Source organism: Doryrhamphus excisus, chromosome 16 (assembly GCF_030265055.1).
Source record: "Doryrhamphus excisus isolate RoL2022-K1 chromosome 16, RoL_Dexc_1.0, whole genome shotgun sequence".
NCBI lineage: Eukaryota > Metazoa > Chordata > Actinopteri > Syngnathiformes > Syngnathidae > Doryrhamphus > Doryrhamphus excisus.
In genome coordinates, this window is record NC_080481.1 from 8,968,819 (window position 1) to 8,984,175 (window position 15,357).

Below are 15,357 nucleotides of genomic sequence, written 5' to 3' on the forward strand. Positions count from 1 at the left end.
CTTGCCACGTGTGTGGAAGCAGCCCACTTCCACCCGTGGCTGGGAAAGGAGAGAATCCAATACGGCTCATTGACAAGCCAATCCGTTTACATAACCACCAAGCTCTGCCTATAAGTGATGGTGTCAGGATCCCCTCCGCTCCTCTGCACGCACACACACATACACACACACACACACACACTCCATACTGCTTTCATGCTCAGTAAAACCATTAATTCCCATCAGGATGAAAATCAGCTTTCAATGTAAGAGCTTCGAAATTGTCATGGATCCGGAGTTTGTGCATCAAGCAAACGAAACATGAATTTCTCTTGCAGATTAATAAAATATCTATCCAGGTAATTGTTAAAAAGACGAAGGCCGCATGAGTGACGGAAGGATGGAACGCAACTGAACGCAGTAATGTGGCCTCTGCATTGATCCGTTGTGGTGAAGATGGAACCCAAAGGCAAAGCTCTCAATTTACCGGTCGATCTGTGTTCCTACCACCTATGACCATGAGCTTTGGGTAGTGACCAAAAGGACAAGATGGCGGGTACAAGCGGCCAAAAACAGTTTTCTCTGTAGGGTGGCTGGGCTCTCTCTTGGAGATAAGGTGAGAACCTTAATCTCGGAGGAGAACCTCAGCATTGATAGGAACCAGAAGAGGTGGCTCGGGCATCTGGCAAGGAAGAGAATTCCTGGGGCATCCCTGCTAATGACCGAGCCACGATTCAGCATTCACGGCCCCACTTTTAGTAATGGTAGTTCCTTCAGATTTCTATCAGAAATAAGTAATTTTACAAGAATAAAATCAAAACCATATTGCCGTTAATATGTTATATAATATACTATTCTTCAATAGGGAACACAGCACAGCACACCTTCTGTCCACACTGTATATATTTATTTAAAAAGTTGATGATACAAACTGAAAAAGAGGCCCGTTATAAGATCAGAACAAAGAAAATACACCAACTAAAAGTATGTTCAGACACACACGAACATGACTCGATAGAAATCATTACAAAAAACCTCACCCTGATTTGGGTTGTAAAATGTCACCGTGTTGGTCTTAATCACAATGGCTCAAGAAAAATGACCTGTTCATCGAGATTCACATGAACCTTTCACATTCTGACATTTCAAGTCACAGAGTACTGCAATGTCAAGGCGATTTTAACATACTTGTTGAAGCAGCAATTGAGCAGTGTCAAAAGTACAAGAAAACAGCAGTATACTGCAGAAGAACAATTGAGTTGAAGAACCTTTTTTTGAAATACAGCAAAAAATGAGATGACAAAAAGTGAAAATGGAGTGTTTTTTGTTCGGGATCCACTACTTCTGCACTATTTCAGATATTGATTCAGCTATATTGATGGTTGGCTTTTGTGCTTGATATCTAAAAACAAACTTATTTGGTAACAAGGCAAACGTCTCTAACCTTTGCAGAAACTGCATATAGGAACTTGTGCATTTACAACAGTAACTAAAAAAAAGATATTGATAAATGAAGCACTTGATACATTGGCAAAAAAAACTTGCATACGCTCAATTTGTTCTGTGTAAGGCATGTAAAGCACCCTGTGTAGGAAAAAAGTTGAACTACCGCTAAATCAAATTACAAAGCACGTTGCATGGTGTCAAAGAGGACAACATAAGTTAGGTTTCTCAGAGGTAAAAATGCTGGCTGACATGCTGAGCCCAAAAGAACGGTTTGATGAAGTCATTAACTGTCCTATCTATCCTGTGTCTTCAATGAAATTACACGGAAAGGAGTGTTAGCTGCTCACAGGGTGGTTGGGCACTTAAAGCTGTAATGGAGTCCCAAATCAAGGTTTTCCCTTCTGACCTTGAGGATAATGCAGTGACCTCACAGAAGGAAGCAGTAACGGCACATTCATTTGTTGGCAGTGTAATGACATTCTTCACGCCTCAAGTTGTACAAAAAATAAGCCACATAACTAATACATTTACGCATATCTTCACATTTTCTATAAATATATAATCATATTTTATTGGTCTATTTTTTTCAATCATATAGAGGTATACATAGAGGTGATCTTACATCCCTTAATCATCAGGGACCTTTGTGCAAAGTCTTCAGCCAAGTTTCCACCAACTCACCCTGGAAAAACCTGGTCTGGTTGTGGTAAGCGGCATGGTGATTACTCCGTCTGGTTCTGTACAGCAGAACAACACAACACTAAGCGGCATGGTGATTACTCCGTCTGGTTCTGTACAGCAGAACAACACAACACACGGTACAGCAGTACGTGTTGACAATATCCTGACACACTTTAAATGGCCTCTCCATTGTAATCCCATGTATTTCTTGTAGGGATGCTCCGATCAATTGCACCAGAAGTCAATCCTCGCCTGTATGCTCGTGACAGTCAGAAGGCTAAAGAAATAATGAAAATGACTGAATGCACCAGACTTAAAGGGGACCGATTATGCTGTTTTCATTTTTATGGCCTATAAATGTAGTTAGAATGATGTATTTTCATGTTAAACGATGCCAAAGTTTCAGATAATGAGGGCATTGAGACCTGAAAGATGGCTCAAAACGCTCGTTTTCAAAAGCATGATAAAACTGCCCATTTGTGATGTCACAAAGGATTGGACCTCCTTATACGTTGCTAGCAATGGCTCATACGGGAAAGGCACATTGTGACCAACCACAGTAGAGTGGGCGGGCCTGGAGGCGGGCACTGGGTGGAAAACATTAAAAACAGACCGTTTTCACGGGAACCACAAAATCCAAAGAAATCCAGCTGAATAGGTGCAGATTCTGGAAGAACTGGAAAGCTTTCTGCGCTGGTTATCGTGTGTAGCTGCGCTATAGGAGCCCACAACAATACAAAGGGCTGAAAAATGAGCAAAATAGCCTTTTTCGGAAGTCAACACCGGTTTCCCCCAACTGCTCTCTCACTTGGAGCCCAGCTATGCGCTACCTGGAAGCCCCGTCATGAAGTGCTCCATCACAAAATGTATTCTCACATTAGAAGCCCCGTCTCATCCTTCTCCCAAAGTTTCACGAGTGATGTTTTTGTCAATATTAGAGTGATATTATGGTTGCTTTTTCCAGATCAAATATTCAACAGTGGTGGTGCAGGCAGGATTTCTGGGCCCCATGAGACAAACAAAACAAAAAATTAATAAATAAAAATAACTTATTGTTTTAATTTTATTATTTCAACAATTACCTATATTTTGGGGGGCCCTGACTTGCAATTTTCCCAACTCATATCATGTCCCATATCATGCACACGGCCAATAGCACTCATTATAAATAAATTGTAGTTAATCCAAGTGATCAGTATCGGTTATCTAACTCATGGCAACATAAAACTCTGATCGGAGCATCCCCAATTTTATGAAATGGATACTTTTGTTGTTTCCCCACATTGTATGTGGTATAATTAACAGACAGCGCATGACTGTACCATCAAGTATGTTGGTACCCTAAGTGAACGCATCATGACGATCAAACAATTGTGATTGTACAATTCCAAATGGAAGCTAACTGTACTGCTTGGTGGACGCGAGCCAACCGCCTCTTTCATCACACCTGCATGTTCATCCTGGAACGCCACTAAGCCACGATGTCCTGGGTGATGTCGCTGATTGCGTCCTTTGGCTTTTCGGTGAGCTGCATTGCAGGGCTGTAGGCGGTTGAGATGTTGGAGAAGTTGTGGAACGCCTGTGGTGAGGTCATGGTGGGGTTGCACAGATGCTGAAAGCGCTGTGGAGGTGCAAAGGACACACATACGTAAAGTTGAACATGAGATGAAAAAGTGTGAATCATCGCGGTCAAGTAGCACAATAAAGAACCTGCGCGAGTGTGCCGGGCGTCACGGCGAGAGCGTAGACGGCCCAGATGGGGAGCAGAGACACGGAGGAGAGTGTGAGGAGCCAGCCTAGCGCCGTTGCCCAACCTGGAGCAACAAGGCCGTTCGCGAAGCTCAGTGGAGACCAACAGACCAGAGAGAACAGGAAGGTCGCCTACAGGTGACAGGAAGGCCAATTTCATAAATACACATGGCAATTCCATATATTAAATACAGTCAAACCTTTTTTTATTTAGGCCATGGTTTTTGTGGGATTTGTTTCTGTCAAAAATTGTTGATAAAATTATGCCTTGCTTTTCCTATGGCCAAACAGTGCCCAAAGAAAGCATCTCAGGTTTGCTGCGTATTTCTGAGTCAAAAAAGTGTAAAAAAGTTGCAATTGCCAAATCTGGAGTTGCATTATTTCTTGTGTGTTTTGGTTTTGGAATGGACTGATGACCACGATCGAGGTTCCCTTGTACTGTATACGTATGTATAATTAATAACAGGTCACTCACAGTGCACACGGTTGGCGTCAGGTATTTCCAGCACAGCTTGAAGAGAAGCAGGGGGTTGTGGCCTGTCATGTCCTTGATGTTGGAACTGAAGCTGTCAGCACCTTTGGGCAAAAAGAAAGAAGGAGTGGTTGTGGTTAGCTAAAATGATTCAGAATATTTTTTACCACCATAATGAGAGGAAAAAGTCACACATACATAGGACATACTGTATATTTTTCTTTAACGAGTTATCATAATTTTACAAAAGCGGCCATGCTCACGCAAGCTCTGATTTACCTGACAAGTTACCTGCAAGTGTTTCTTTCCATAGGCTTAAATAGCCAATAAATATCAAAAAGTGAAGGGCAGTATTCGCTGCAGTCCCCTCTTCAAAACCCCTCCTTAGTTCGCTGATTGCTGGGACAGCCATAAAAACCGGCTCCTTTGTTTTTCAGTGGCACCACCACACACTCACACCGACCTCTTAATCATTATCACCTGGAAGGGGACTTCTCTTTTACTACTTTTCTGAGCCCAAATGACAAGATCAATGTTGTTGTACCATTTGTGTCTGAATCTATTTTTATAAAGAAAAAAAACCAGTGACCCCAGGTCGGGCAGGAATTGTGGCTCCCTGGGGCCACCAGACTGAGAGGCTAGGGCGGTCCAGGGACAGATTGAGAGCAAAGAGGAGACAGAAAAGGGCCTGGCTTTGAGCCAGTCTCCTTGCAACAGGGAGTAGCTGCAGCCGTGTTCGGTCTACTGACTCCGAGTGGAATGCACATGGAAGAAGGAAGTGGAAAGCTTGAATGTGTGACTAATTTAATCACAAAAACTATTTTTACGTCATTTTGCTCCCTATATTAGATTTTCTGTTTCATTTGCAAAGACCTGTACTTATATGTGATGCAAGGATGCTTTCTCCTATTTAAACATGAGGATGAGGTGGAAAAAAAGGGCAGGAGAGAAAGAAGCCTGGGATGCTTACCATAAACCCAGCCAATTGCAATAGACTGGAAGATGGAGAGAAGCAGCAGGCTGGCTCCACTGCAGGAGAACTGATCATATATCTGGAACACATACAGACCACCCTGCATTGCCGGGCGGACATGTGCGCACACACACACACACACACACACACACACACACACACAAAATATGGTTGACTATTCAACATGATAAACTCCAAAAGTACTGGTTAGATGATCAACAAATCTATGCAGCGTGCATCTTACCGGCGTGACCATGACCAGTCCAATCAGGAAGCAGACGATGCAGACAAACAGCAGCAGCAGCTCTCGCCGGTGTCCACGTCTGATCAGATGGGGGTACAAGTCGGTCACCGATGTCATCAACGCCTCCAGACTTACAAACTGGACCGCAGTGAGGAGACATGTCCGCACATGATTTTTGGTTACACAGGGACATGGAAAGTTACCCGGTATGTGCGTGTGTGTGTGTGTGTGTGTGTGTCAGACCCACTTGTGTGTCCAGTCCCAGCATGATGATCATGAGGAAGAAGCAGACAGCCCAGAGTTGCGGAAGAGGCATCATTGCTACAGCTCTGGGGAAGGCGATAAAGGCAAGGCCAGGACCTGTGAGGACACACAACCACAAATATCTAACATTGAAATAAATATGCATGTAAACGTGTGTGGTCATAGACAACTACAATGTATCCCAATGTTCACAAAGTTCTGCATTCAATGGTTGGAAATGGTTGTAATCACACCTGGACTGTTTTGTGTACATAACTGTATGGTCACGTACCATACAAAACCAGAGTAACTGAATAGTGTGGTTTTACCTGATTGAGCCACAGTGGCGATATCCACGCCTTGTTCTTTTGCCATGAAGCCCAGCACTGAGAAGATGGCAAACCCTGCCAGGAAACTGGTGCTACTGTTCAAGAGGCACAGAAGGAAAGAGTCCCTGCACACACACAAAGTAAAATGATTTGGGATGGCAACATAGTCCGAGTACTAAGAATATACAAACAGTAAGTGTAGCTGGAACAATATGGAATTAATTGATGGGCTTGCATTGTTGCTTTCCTTTAAAAAGAAGCCAACAGTTAAGTACTTTGCTATTTCCCGGCACAACTCATGTTGAGTGTGGGAAAACGTGGCTGCGGAGGCTTTTCTTTAAAGGTGTGGCTGTGTCAGATTGTGTTTTTTTGGGCAATTCCAATCATTCCTTCTGGAAGCCATCCGAGCAGCCACTTCTACCATTTCATAGAGGAAGGTCAGCCCCCAAAGTCTAAGTCTTACTTGAACTGAAACTTGTGTGGCTAAATGTAATTCTATATACTGTACATACGGTGGTGTGAGAAAAGTGTTTGCCCCCTCGCTGATTTTGTTTTTGCATGTTTGCCACACGCAAATGTTTCATCATCAAACAAATGTCAATATTAGTCAATGACAACACAACTGAAGACAAAATGCAGTGAAACTTTGGAAAAGGTTACCAAGTGAGAGTCATTGTCCACAAGTGGCCAAAAAGGGACAGTGGAGTGGCCAGCCAACCAAAATTAAACCAAGAGTTCAGCAACGACTCATGCAAGAGGTCACAAAAGACCCCACAGCAACATCCAAAGACCTGCAGGCCTCAGTTAAGGTCAGTGTTTATGACTCCACCATAAGAAAGACACTAGGCAAAAACGGCATGTATGGCAGATTTCCAAGATGAAAACCACCACTGAACAAAAAGAATATTAACACTTGCCTCAATTTTCCCAGAAAAATCTTGACGACCCCCATGACCTTTGGGAAAAAGCTCTGTAGTCTGATGAGAAAAACTCTGAACCTTTTACAAGGTGCGCATCCCATTACATCCGGCGTAAATGTAATGCTGCATTTCAGAAAAAGAACATCATATCCACAGTAAAATATGGTGGTGGTAGTGTGATGGTCTGGGTCTGTTTTGCTGCTTCAGCTGCTGGAAAACCCTCCATTGTGGCTGAATTATAACAATTCTGCTAAGATGAGTAGGCCAAAATTCCTCCAGAGCTTGATTGCAGTTGCTGTTGCTAAGGGTGGCCAAACCAGTTGTTAGGTTTGGGGGGCAATCACGTTTTCACACAGGGCCATTCAGGTTAGGATTTGTTTCTCCCTTAAAAATAAAAAGTTTCATTGAAAAAATGCATTTTATGTTCAGTTGTGTTGTCACTACTGACTGGCGTTTATTATTTTCATGATGTGAAACATTTAATCAGGAAGGAGCATACACTTTTTCACACCACTGTATATACCGTACACTATGTATAGGACTGTATGATAAAGTGTCTCACTTATAACAATCATTGTTGTATTTGTTGTAACTGCCAAGCGCTGTGAGACTCCCCAAACAGATTCCATAAGAGAAAAATATCTGGGTACCTGCATCCATCCATACCTAGAGAGGGACGAGAAAATAAAAGAAAAAGGTACATGTTAGCAGCTGTTAAAGAATATCCAACATGGGGAGTGTTTGCACGGCTGCACCAGCTGGCAACCATTAGACTTGCTTTGTCAGAGGTTGCGCACGACAAATGTAAATAATATAAACTGGCTGCTAGTACAAAAATTCAGAAAAACATTTAACTCAATTATTCCGTATCTAAAAAATTTACAAATCCAAACAAAGTCCCCAGAAGTGTGTCTTCCACTATACTTTGTTACTTTTGTTAGTACAACTGCCCTGCTGCGGTGATGCTTGGTGTCCATTCTGTAATATAAGACAATACCTGACTTCCACTGACTGCAAAAGTGATACAAAACATAAAGTCTGTTTTTGTACCTCTGGGTCTGCCAAGCGAGTGTGGTTGGGTTTGAGGTAGTAGATGATGCCCTGAGCTGCTCCAGGGAGGGTGGCACCCCGTACCAGAAGCACAAACAGCATCACATATGGAAAGGTGGCTGTGAGGTACACCACCTAGAAAGTAAACAGTATTCAGGGAGGCACAAAGAATGAGAAGTAAAAGCAGGATGGTGGGATCCTACAAACACAGTATTTCACATACACATCCCTTACATTTCAGCAACCAGTTTATTATATCTTCCAAAGGGGTAAAACAACAGACACAAAACTTGGATATAACTTTGAGTAGTCAGACTACAATCATATGCAATCATATACAATCAGAGTCCTCTGGAAATAATCAATAAGTGGCAACATAGATGTCCAAAGTCCAATATTTTGGGTGAGCACCATTGCTTCATAATGCAGCCCCAGACCATTACTCTACCACCACCATGCTTGACAAGAGCAAGCAAAAACTAACCTTGTTTCATACTTGTGTTGTGTCAATTCTGCTGTACACTGCTATAGAGGTCTGATACTGACTACTGTAAAGCATATGCAAGCTTTATTTCTACTCAATTTATTATTATTGGTGGTTATCTGATTCACCTTTCCTGTGGATTTGACACCCTTCCACACACAGAAGTAACAGATGAGCCAGACAACAGCGAGACACACCGCAAGCTTCCAATTAATTGGACCAAGTTGGTCTAGGTTATTGGACAGGTGGAGCACCTCTCTCCTACAACAAACACACAACTGTTACAAAAATTAAAATAAAAAATACAACCAATGACATCATCGAGGATACACTCACTCCCAAAATTCTGTCACAGGGGAAGTGGTATTCTCAGGCAGGCTGCTCACATTGCTGGTCTGGTTGCGATAGTCAAATAGGAAACAGGCCTCTGGAAGGAGAAATCCATGTTACTGCGCTTAACTCTTCTACCTAACTAATCTAAAGTTTCCTGCTGACCAACCAGTGTTCCACGAGTTGTTACAGTGCGACCAGGGCAGCTCTGCATGAAAGCTGTACGACAGGTAGAAGAGAGCCCATGCCAGAATAACAATGTAGTACACACATCCATGCAGGATCATCACCTGACTGGCATAGCCGAGACCTGCAGGCAGATAAAGATGATGGATCAGGCTGGTTTTATTGTCACATGGTGAGCAATGGCAATGCATTAGCTAGTCAGCATACACCCGGGTGCAAAAAATACCAATAAATTTGATAAAGCCCTATTTCAGTTTCCTTGACCATGAAAACACACAATGGTAGGGTTTGAATGACTTGAAAAATGCTAACATTAGAATGCTAACACCTAGCATAATAGTGTTTGTACAAATGCCTACCTCTGAAAATGCTAAAAATGTTAGTATGTTGGCATGCTAACATTTTTAAGAAACGCAGAAAATGCTAGTATGCTCATGTTAGCATGCTAGTAATGCTAATATGGGGACATATGGGGACCTATTATTTTTTGTCCACTTTTCTGACCCATGAATGTTGCTACAATGTTGTGGGCATAATTAGAGGAGGGCCGGGGGTGGAATAAATTAAACAGACTCTTATATTTCCTAGCTACATTTTGGGTATTAAGTTGCTGTGTGATGAGTTTATATTTATGTTATATTATACTGAATAATGAGCTCCTGCAATTTTCAATGGGCCCAGAAGCTCATTTTGACTCATTGTCACGTGACAGTTGTTTGTAGTCGAAGAATTGCCTTTTTATACTTGAAGGATGTTTTTGCCTTTGAAAAATGTTAGTTTGCAAATCTTTGGCCGAGAGTAAAACGTGTTTTGCGTGTTGACTGACTCCTGACTTTTCACTGTTACCGTAACAGCATTATTTACTCATTTTTTGATATTACATGACCTTTAAATATACAGTATAGTACAACACACTTGTACCTCCAAACAATGGGCACACAGCTCTCCAGGCGCTGACCCCTCCCAGGCTAGTGTACTGGCCCAATGAAGTCTCCAGGAGGAACAGGGGGATGCCACATAGCACCAGGAACAAAAGGTAAGGTACAAAGAACACACCTGGACAGAGAAACAAGGTACTTTTCAATGCCGTCTATGAATGACATACAAGGAGGATGTGATTATTAGATAACAGTGATGCACAAAGATGGGTGCAATAAAGACTCGGTACAAAGTTGATTTATGTTGCGCCACACCTGCACTGCTTTCCCTCATGCTTTACCTCCTCCGTTCTTGTAGCACAAGTAGGGGAACCTCCACACATTGCCCAGGCCAATGATCTGCCCCGCCACGGCCAGAAGAAACTCAGCCTTGCTTGCCCACTGCCCCCTGGCATGTAGGCCACCTTTGTCGATTGTCTGCTTCAGTGCACCTCCTTGTTGGACCGTGCTGTCAGTCATCACTGTTTCAGGCAGAAACGCAAACGTTCAGCCTTGAAAGAGACAAAATAATACAAGTGAAATGACCAACCTTGATGCGTGCAAAGAAACATTTTATATTATTTTGGTTTAAGTCTGTGTCTTTTCTACTCCCCTTCCTGCTTCTGTGTGACGTCTGTGTACACCAGAATGTTTGACTGCTCCTCTCATAATTTGACAAATTGCAAAATATAAAACAACAATAATGCCTTGGTCCACCTACTGCTCTGTGAGATTATACCACAGAGATAAACAAAAAGAACATTAAGGCTTGTTTCAATTTTGCCAGAATACGTCTTAAGATCCCCAAGACCGTTGGGAAAGTTCAACTTTTGTGAGATAGACAAAAGTTTAACTTTTTGAAAGGTGTGTGTGCCCCATTAAATCTGGTGTATAAGTAATGCTGGATTTCAGAAAAACAATATCATAGCAACAGTAAAATATGGCGGTGGTAGTGTGATGGTCTGGGGCTGTTGTGCGGCTTCAGGACCTGGATGAATTGCTATGATAACTGCAACCATGAATTCTGCTGTCCTGAAGGAGAATGTCCGGCCATCTGTTGGTGACCTCAAGCTGAAACCAACTTGGGTTCTGCAGTAGGACAATGATCCAAAACATACCAGAAAAACAAAACACGTTTTCACACCATTGTATTTGCAAATCTAGGTGGGAACAATATTAAGTTTTCAACACCTTGCATGCCAAAAACAACAACCCCAAATCATCATCAGTCGGCAGTACCCTCGGTCAACACTGGTTGTCAGTTGTGCAAGATATCAATGTAACCCCAAAATCCCTTAATCCAGCTACTCACATCACACTGTTAAAACCTGTGGCCTTTAACCCTTCTCACATGGAAGCCTTAAAGTTGACCCCATTCCATGCCACTAATATCTCATTAACATGAGTACAGTATAGGTATATCTGTACGAAAACCAAGGCAAAATTTTTGCAAACATTTTTGACACAAATCACAAAATCATATGAAAACTGGGGCATAACTGCATTACGTTTTGTTTGTAAAAAAAAAAAAGTATTGTCATACCTCAAGTGTACATCCAGCTTCCTTCAGCCGTCAACATTTGCTAGAATGTCATGTCAAGTCAAAACCCAACATATACAAGTCAATGATAAGAATGACTAATTCCTGACCATGACTTTGGCTACCTCATCTCCGCTTATCTATAACGTGGTCCCCCTGTGGGTGTGTGGCCTTTATCTATACTGTGCAGTGGAGCCTGCGTTGGGTAGTTTAGCCTTGAGCATCTTTTTGCAGTGTGGTCACATCATTTAGAACAGGCATACCTCAAAAAAAAAGGAAGGCACTTTGATATTTTGTTACTCAAAATACTTAGATGTGCTTAGAAGTTATATATACTGTGTGTGATATCGGTATCAGATTTTTTTCCCGATCATGAAAACCGATATTTAAATATATATTCTCATAAATTTATGATATTTATAATTAGATTAAAACTGTATTCTTGGAAATTACTGTTAATCTTTCAATTTCCTCAGTTGTTTTTCTTGATTATTTGTGTGCGCCAAGCCACACTTTGAACCTAACAGCTCTGTCCTCTGTACTACAAATGTCATAGATAACAAAACCTAAACACAGTACTATTTTGCACATCAGACAGTCCCTTCAGGGTAAACTAGGGGTTAAGCATTATACTTTAGGATGGAACATGGTTATTAAACAAGCTTAGTGTACTTTATGCTATGTAATGATTGAAATGTTCAAGCTAAAACAGCATCTACTAAAAATCTATTTTGATTTACAGTGAAATATAATATTGTGAAAATACAGTGAAATATAATATAAATATAATTCTCCGTTTGTCTATCAGAGAAGGGAACCTAAAACAGTAGACCCAAATGACAGGGGTTGTGCTACTTGCTATTAGCACTGTTGACAGCCTCAGCAGATGGAGAACTTCATTGGTGAAGCTTTTTGGCTAAATGTTGCGAGTTATCACCCCGCTCTCTCCCACCCACAAGGACATTTGATAGCATAACCCTGATATTAGCACTCACTAGCAAATAAAACCAAGCTCAAACATTGAATTACCGCCACAGCAGCCAAGATAGTCAATTATAGTCACGCTTGTTCCCATGTAACAGTCCACCATCATTGTCGAAACCAAATACACACATTAAGCCTAAATGGAGTCATGGCTAATTTAATCGGTTTTACATTAATTAATGTTTAATTATAAATTCATAGGGCAACATTACTGTGGTGCTTCGTTTGAAATAAATAAATATCCGACAATTCTACATGACTATGCCTACCTGCGTGCGTCCTGTAGCTCTGTACACAGCCTCTCCCCCCCTACTCCTAGCAACCAAATGGTTTGTTCCAGTGACGCCTGCACTCTCCCACAGAGACCTGGCTCCCAGGGGCGCGCATGTCTGTAGGTCACTTTATGATACACTATCTCCCTAAAGTCAGCACATCATCAATATTTTCAAATCAAAGTATATCATATATATACCTTAATATACCTTAATATATATATTAAGGGCAATGCTGTATTATTATGCTGTATTATTTCAGCCTGAAAGCTACTTTTAACTCCTAATAAGTCATAAAGATCTACCTTCTACTATATATATATATATTGTATTTGTAAATGATTATCTATGTACATTATACATGTATATGTATATCAGTCTCTTTGAGAAAGTACTCCTAAAATGATCCTGTTACATCACAGAAACAATCTCTTTTATTCAAAACCGTCCACCACCATAAACCTGCACAAAGCACTTGAAAAACAACACAAAGAACACATTGATTATCAATAGCAATACTAAAAAAACAATTATACAACTTCGTAATGAATATCAAGCAAAATTAACCCAACTACTGTAGAGTGGTTTGTGAGAGAATAGAGTTTCTTTGTATAGATTTAGTGTACTTTTTTTAAAAAAAGTCTCCCTCATTAGTGTCAGACATTCTCTGGAGAAATTGAAAAGATCAAGGGTCAAGAGTAATTGGACAGTCCCTAAAATATGCCTGTGCTCTGGGTACAGACGCTCCATGAGACTTCCCCGGGAGCCATATAAAAGCCCAAAGTTAGGGGCCTTTCGATACAGTCGCCATTGTTCTGTGCTGACAAACGCGTAGCTCTTGTAAATGCGGTGTCACAGCATGTGTCGCAGGCCAGGCAAAGACCGAAACACAACCTCTGCTCGCTTTATAGTCCTTGTAATTGCCGTCTGGTATCCAGGGAAAGGGGTCATTGACATACAGTGGCAGGCATTGTGAGGATAAAACTGACTCACGCACGGGGATAAACAACTACTAGAGTCAAGACACAACTCTATAAACGTCGCTTTAGTTTAGACTAAATATGTCTGTGATGAAGCCAAAAATAACACACATGGCCTTGTGTTGTTTTGCAATTCAGCTGAAAGATGTCCTGACAAAAAACACCCACTTAAAAAAGATCAGAGGTCAGAGATCAGTGGCTTAGTTGATCATCAACATATTTCTTTATAATTGCATTCAATATAACTTCTTCATGCCCAGAGCTAAACGACGCTGTGGTTCCAGCTACTTCCTCTTAAATCTATGAGAAACACATAACCGTTATTTATTGAAGAGCTTTTTAAACAGCCACACTGTATAGAAATACCCCGAGGCTTGTGGTGCACCAGGTATTTGTTGCCGACGCTCCTTCCTGTACTTTTTTAATGAGAGATTCTCTACAGGCCCTTTTGGTTTTGTTTTTAGTTCTGAACCACAGCGGGCTTCCTGTCCTGCTTTAAGCCATAAACCGAGGTGGTTTATGTTACATTTAATCTTCATAAGCGTCAAAATACAAGTTTAACAATTGAAATGGGCAATCCATTCAAAGACAACATGAATAGTATTGCACATTGGTCACTAAGTGTCCGTAATGATACTGTTATGTTTAGTGACACGTAATCACCAGATTGGATCGCCGGAGTGACGGTTTTATTGCAGGTGTGAATGATCTGAATGATCTCACAACAACAGGCACAATCATCGCTGATAAAAACACAGGTTTCTGAATCCTGGACATCACTTCCTGTCTGCCACTCACTCTGCTCCTCTCAGGAACACATTCTTAGCAACACACACACAAGCACCGGTCTTATTTATGTCTTAATTGGCTTATGTACTCTTATTGTGTCTGCTATATGGGGTATTACAAGTGTAAAGGTAAATATAGGGGTGTTAGTTCATGTTTATAGGGCTCCAATCATTTAAAACCCCATATTTAGAAAGTCTTAAACAGGTTTTCTAGGCTGTAATTATGAAAATATTACATTTATAAATAGTGAGTCCTTCTTTGATGATTCAATACATCACAGTCATGTCTGGAACCAATTAACCATGATAAACAAGGGATTACTGGAGTTATATTTTGTTAATTATAGTAGCCTCTTATCGCCATTCTCATTTTACTATTTTTTGTCAATGGTTGACTTTCACATAATACTGTGAAATACTGTCACATACTCTGAAAGAAAAGGTTCAAAGGTTACATGCAGTGCCACATTAACAGAAACAAGCAGATATTGTGCTGAGTCAATCATTTCCGCGATAAATGTTATACAATAAAGCGTCTGCCACTCGTTGTATAAAACCTACGTACCTCTGTTTGTGTGGCTGATGACTTCCACTCAGCCTTCAAGGTTGCACTTTAATGAAATGGATTAATTGATACCCAGTTTGTCTGAATCCTTTCATAAGAAAGCGACCCTGCTGGTCCCTTGGTCATTCGGCTTTTACATGTGATAAAGACAAATTATCTCTGAGGAAAAGCCAGACAAGCCCATCCCGGCTAAACATACATAAAAGATTCCTGTTGTTCAGTGAT

The 15,357-nt window shown here is 41.2% G+C and overlaps 1 protein-coding gene across 1 annotated transcript; it reads right to left on the reverse strand.

Annotated features, from left to right (window-relative positions):
* Positions 1-876: 876 nt before the first annotated feature.
* On the reverse strand, positions 877-12,786 carry LOC131104197 (sodium- and chloride-dependent GABA transporter 2-like). The gene is made up of 15 exons (XM_058051129.1): positions 12,573-12,786; positions 10,306-10,485; positions 10,008-10,142; positions 9,070-9,210; positions 8,907-8,997; positions 8,699-8,831; positions 8,087-8,221; positions 7,599-7,702; positions 6,117-6,241; positions 5,792-5,904; positions 5,545-5,682; positions 5,298-5,400; positions 4,331-4,431; positions 3,817-3,987; positions 877-3,727 (listed from the first exon to the last, which is right to left on the reverse strand). The coding sequence occupies exons 1-15, from the start codon at positions 12,634-12,636 to the stop codon at positions 3,578-3,580; spliced, it is 1,884 nt and encodes a 627-aa protein (XP_057907112.1). The 5' UTR covers positions 12,637-12,786; the 3' UTR covers positions 877-3,577.
* Between the last annotated feature and the right edge of the window lie 2,571 nt (positions 12,787-15,357).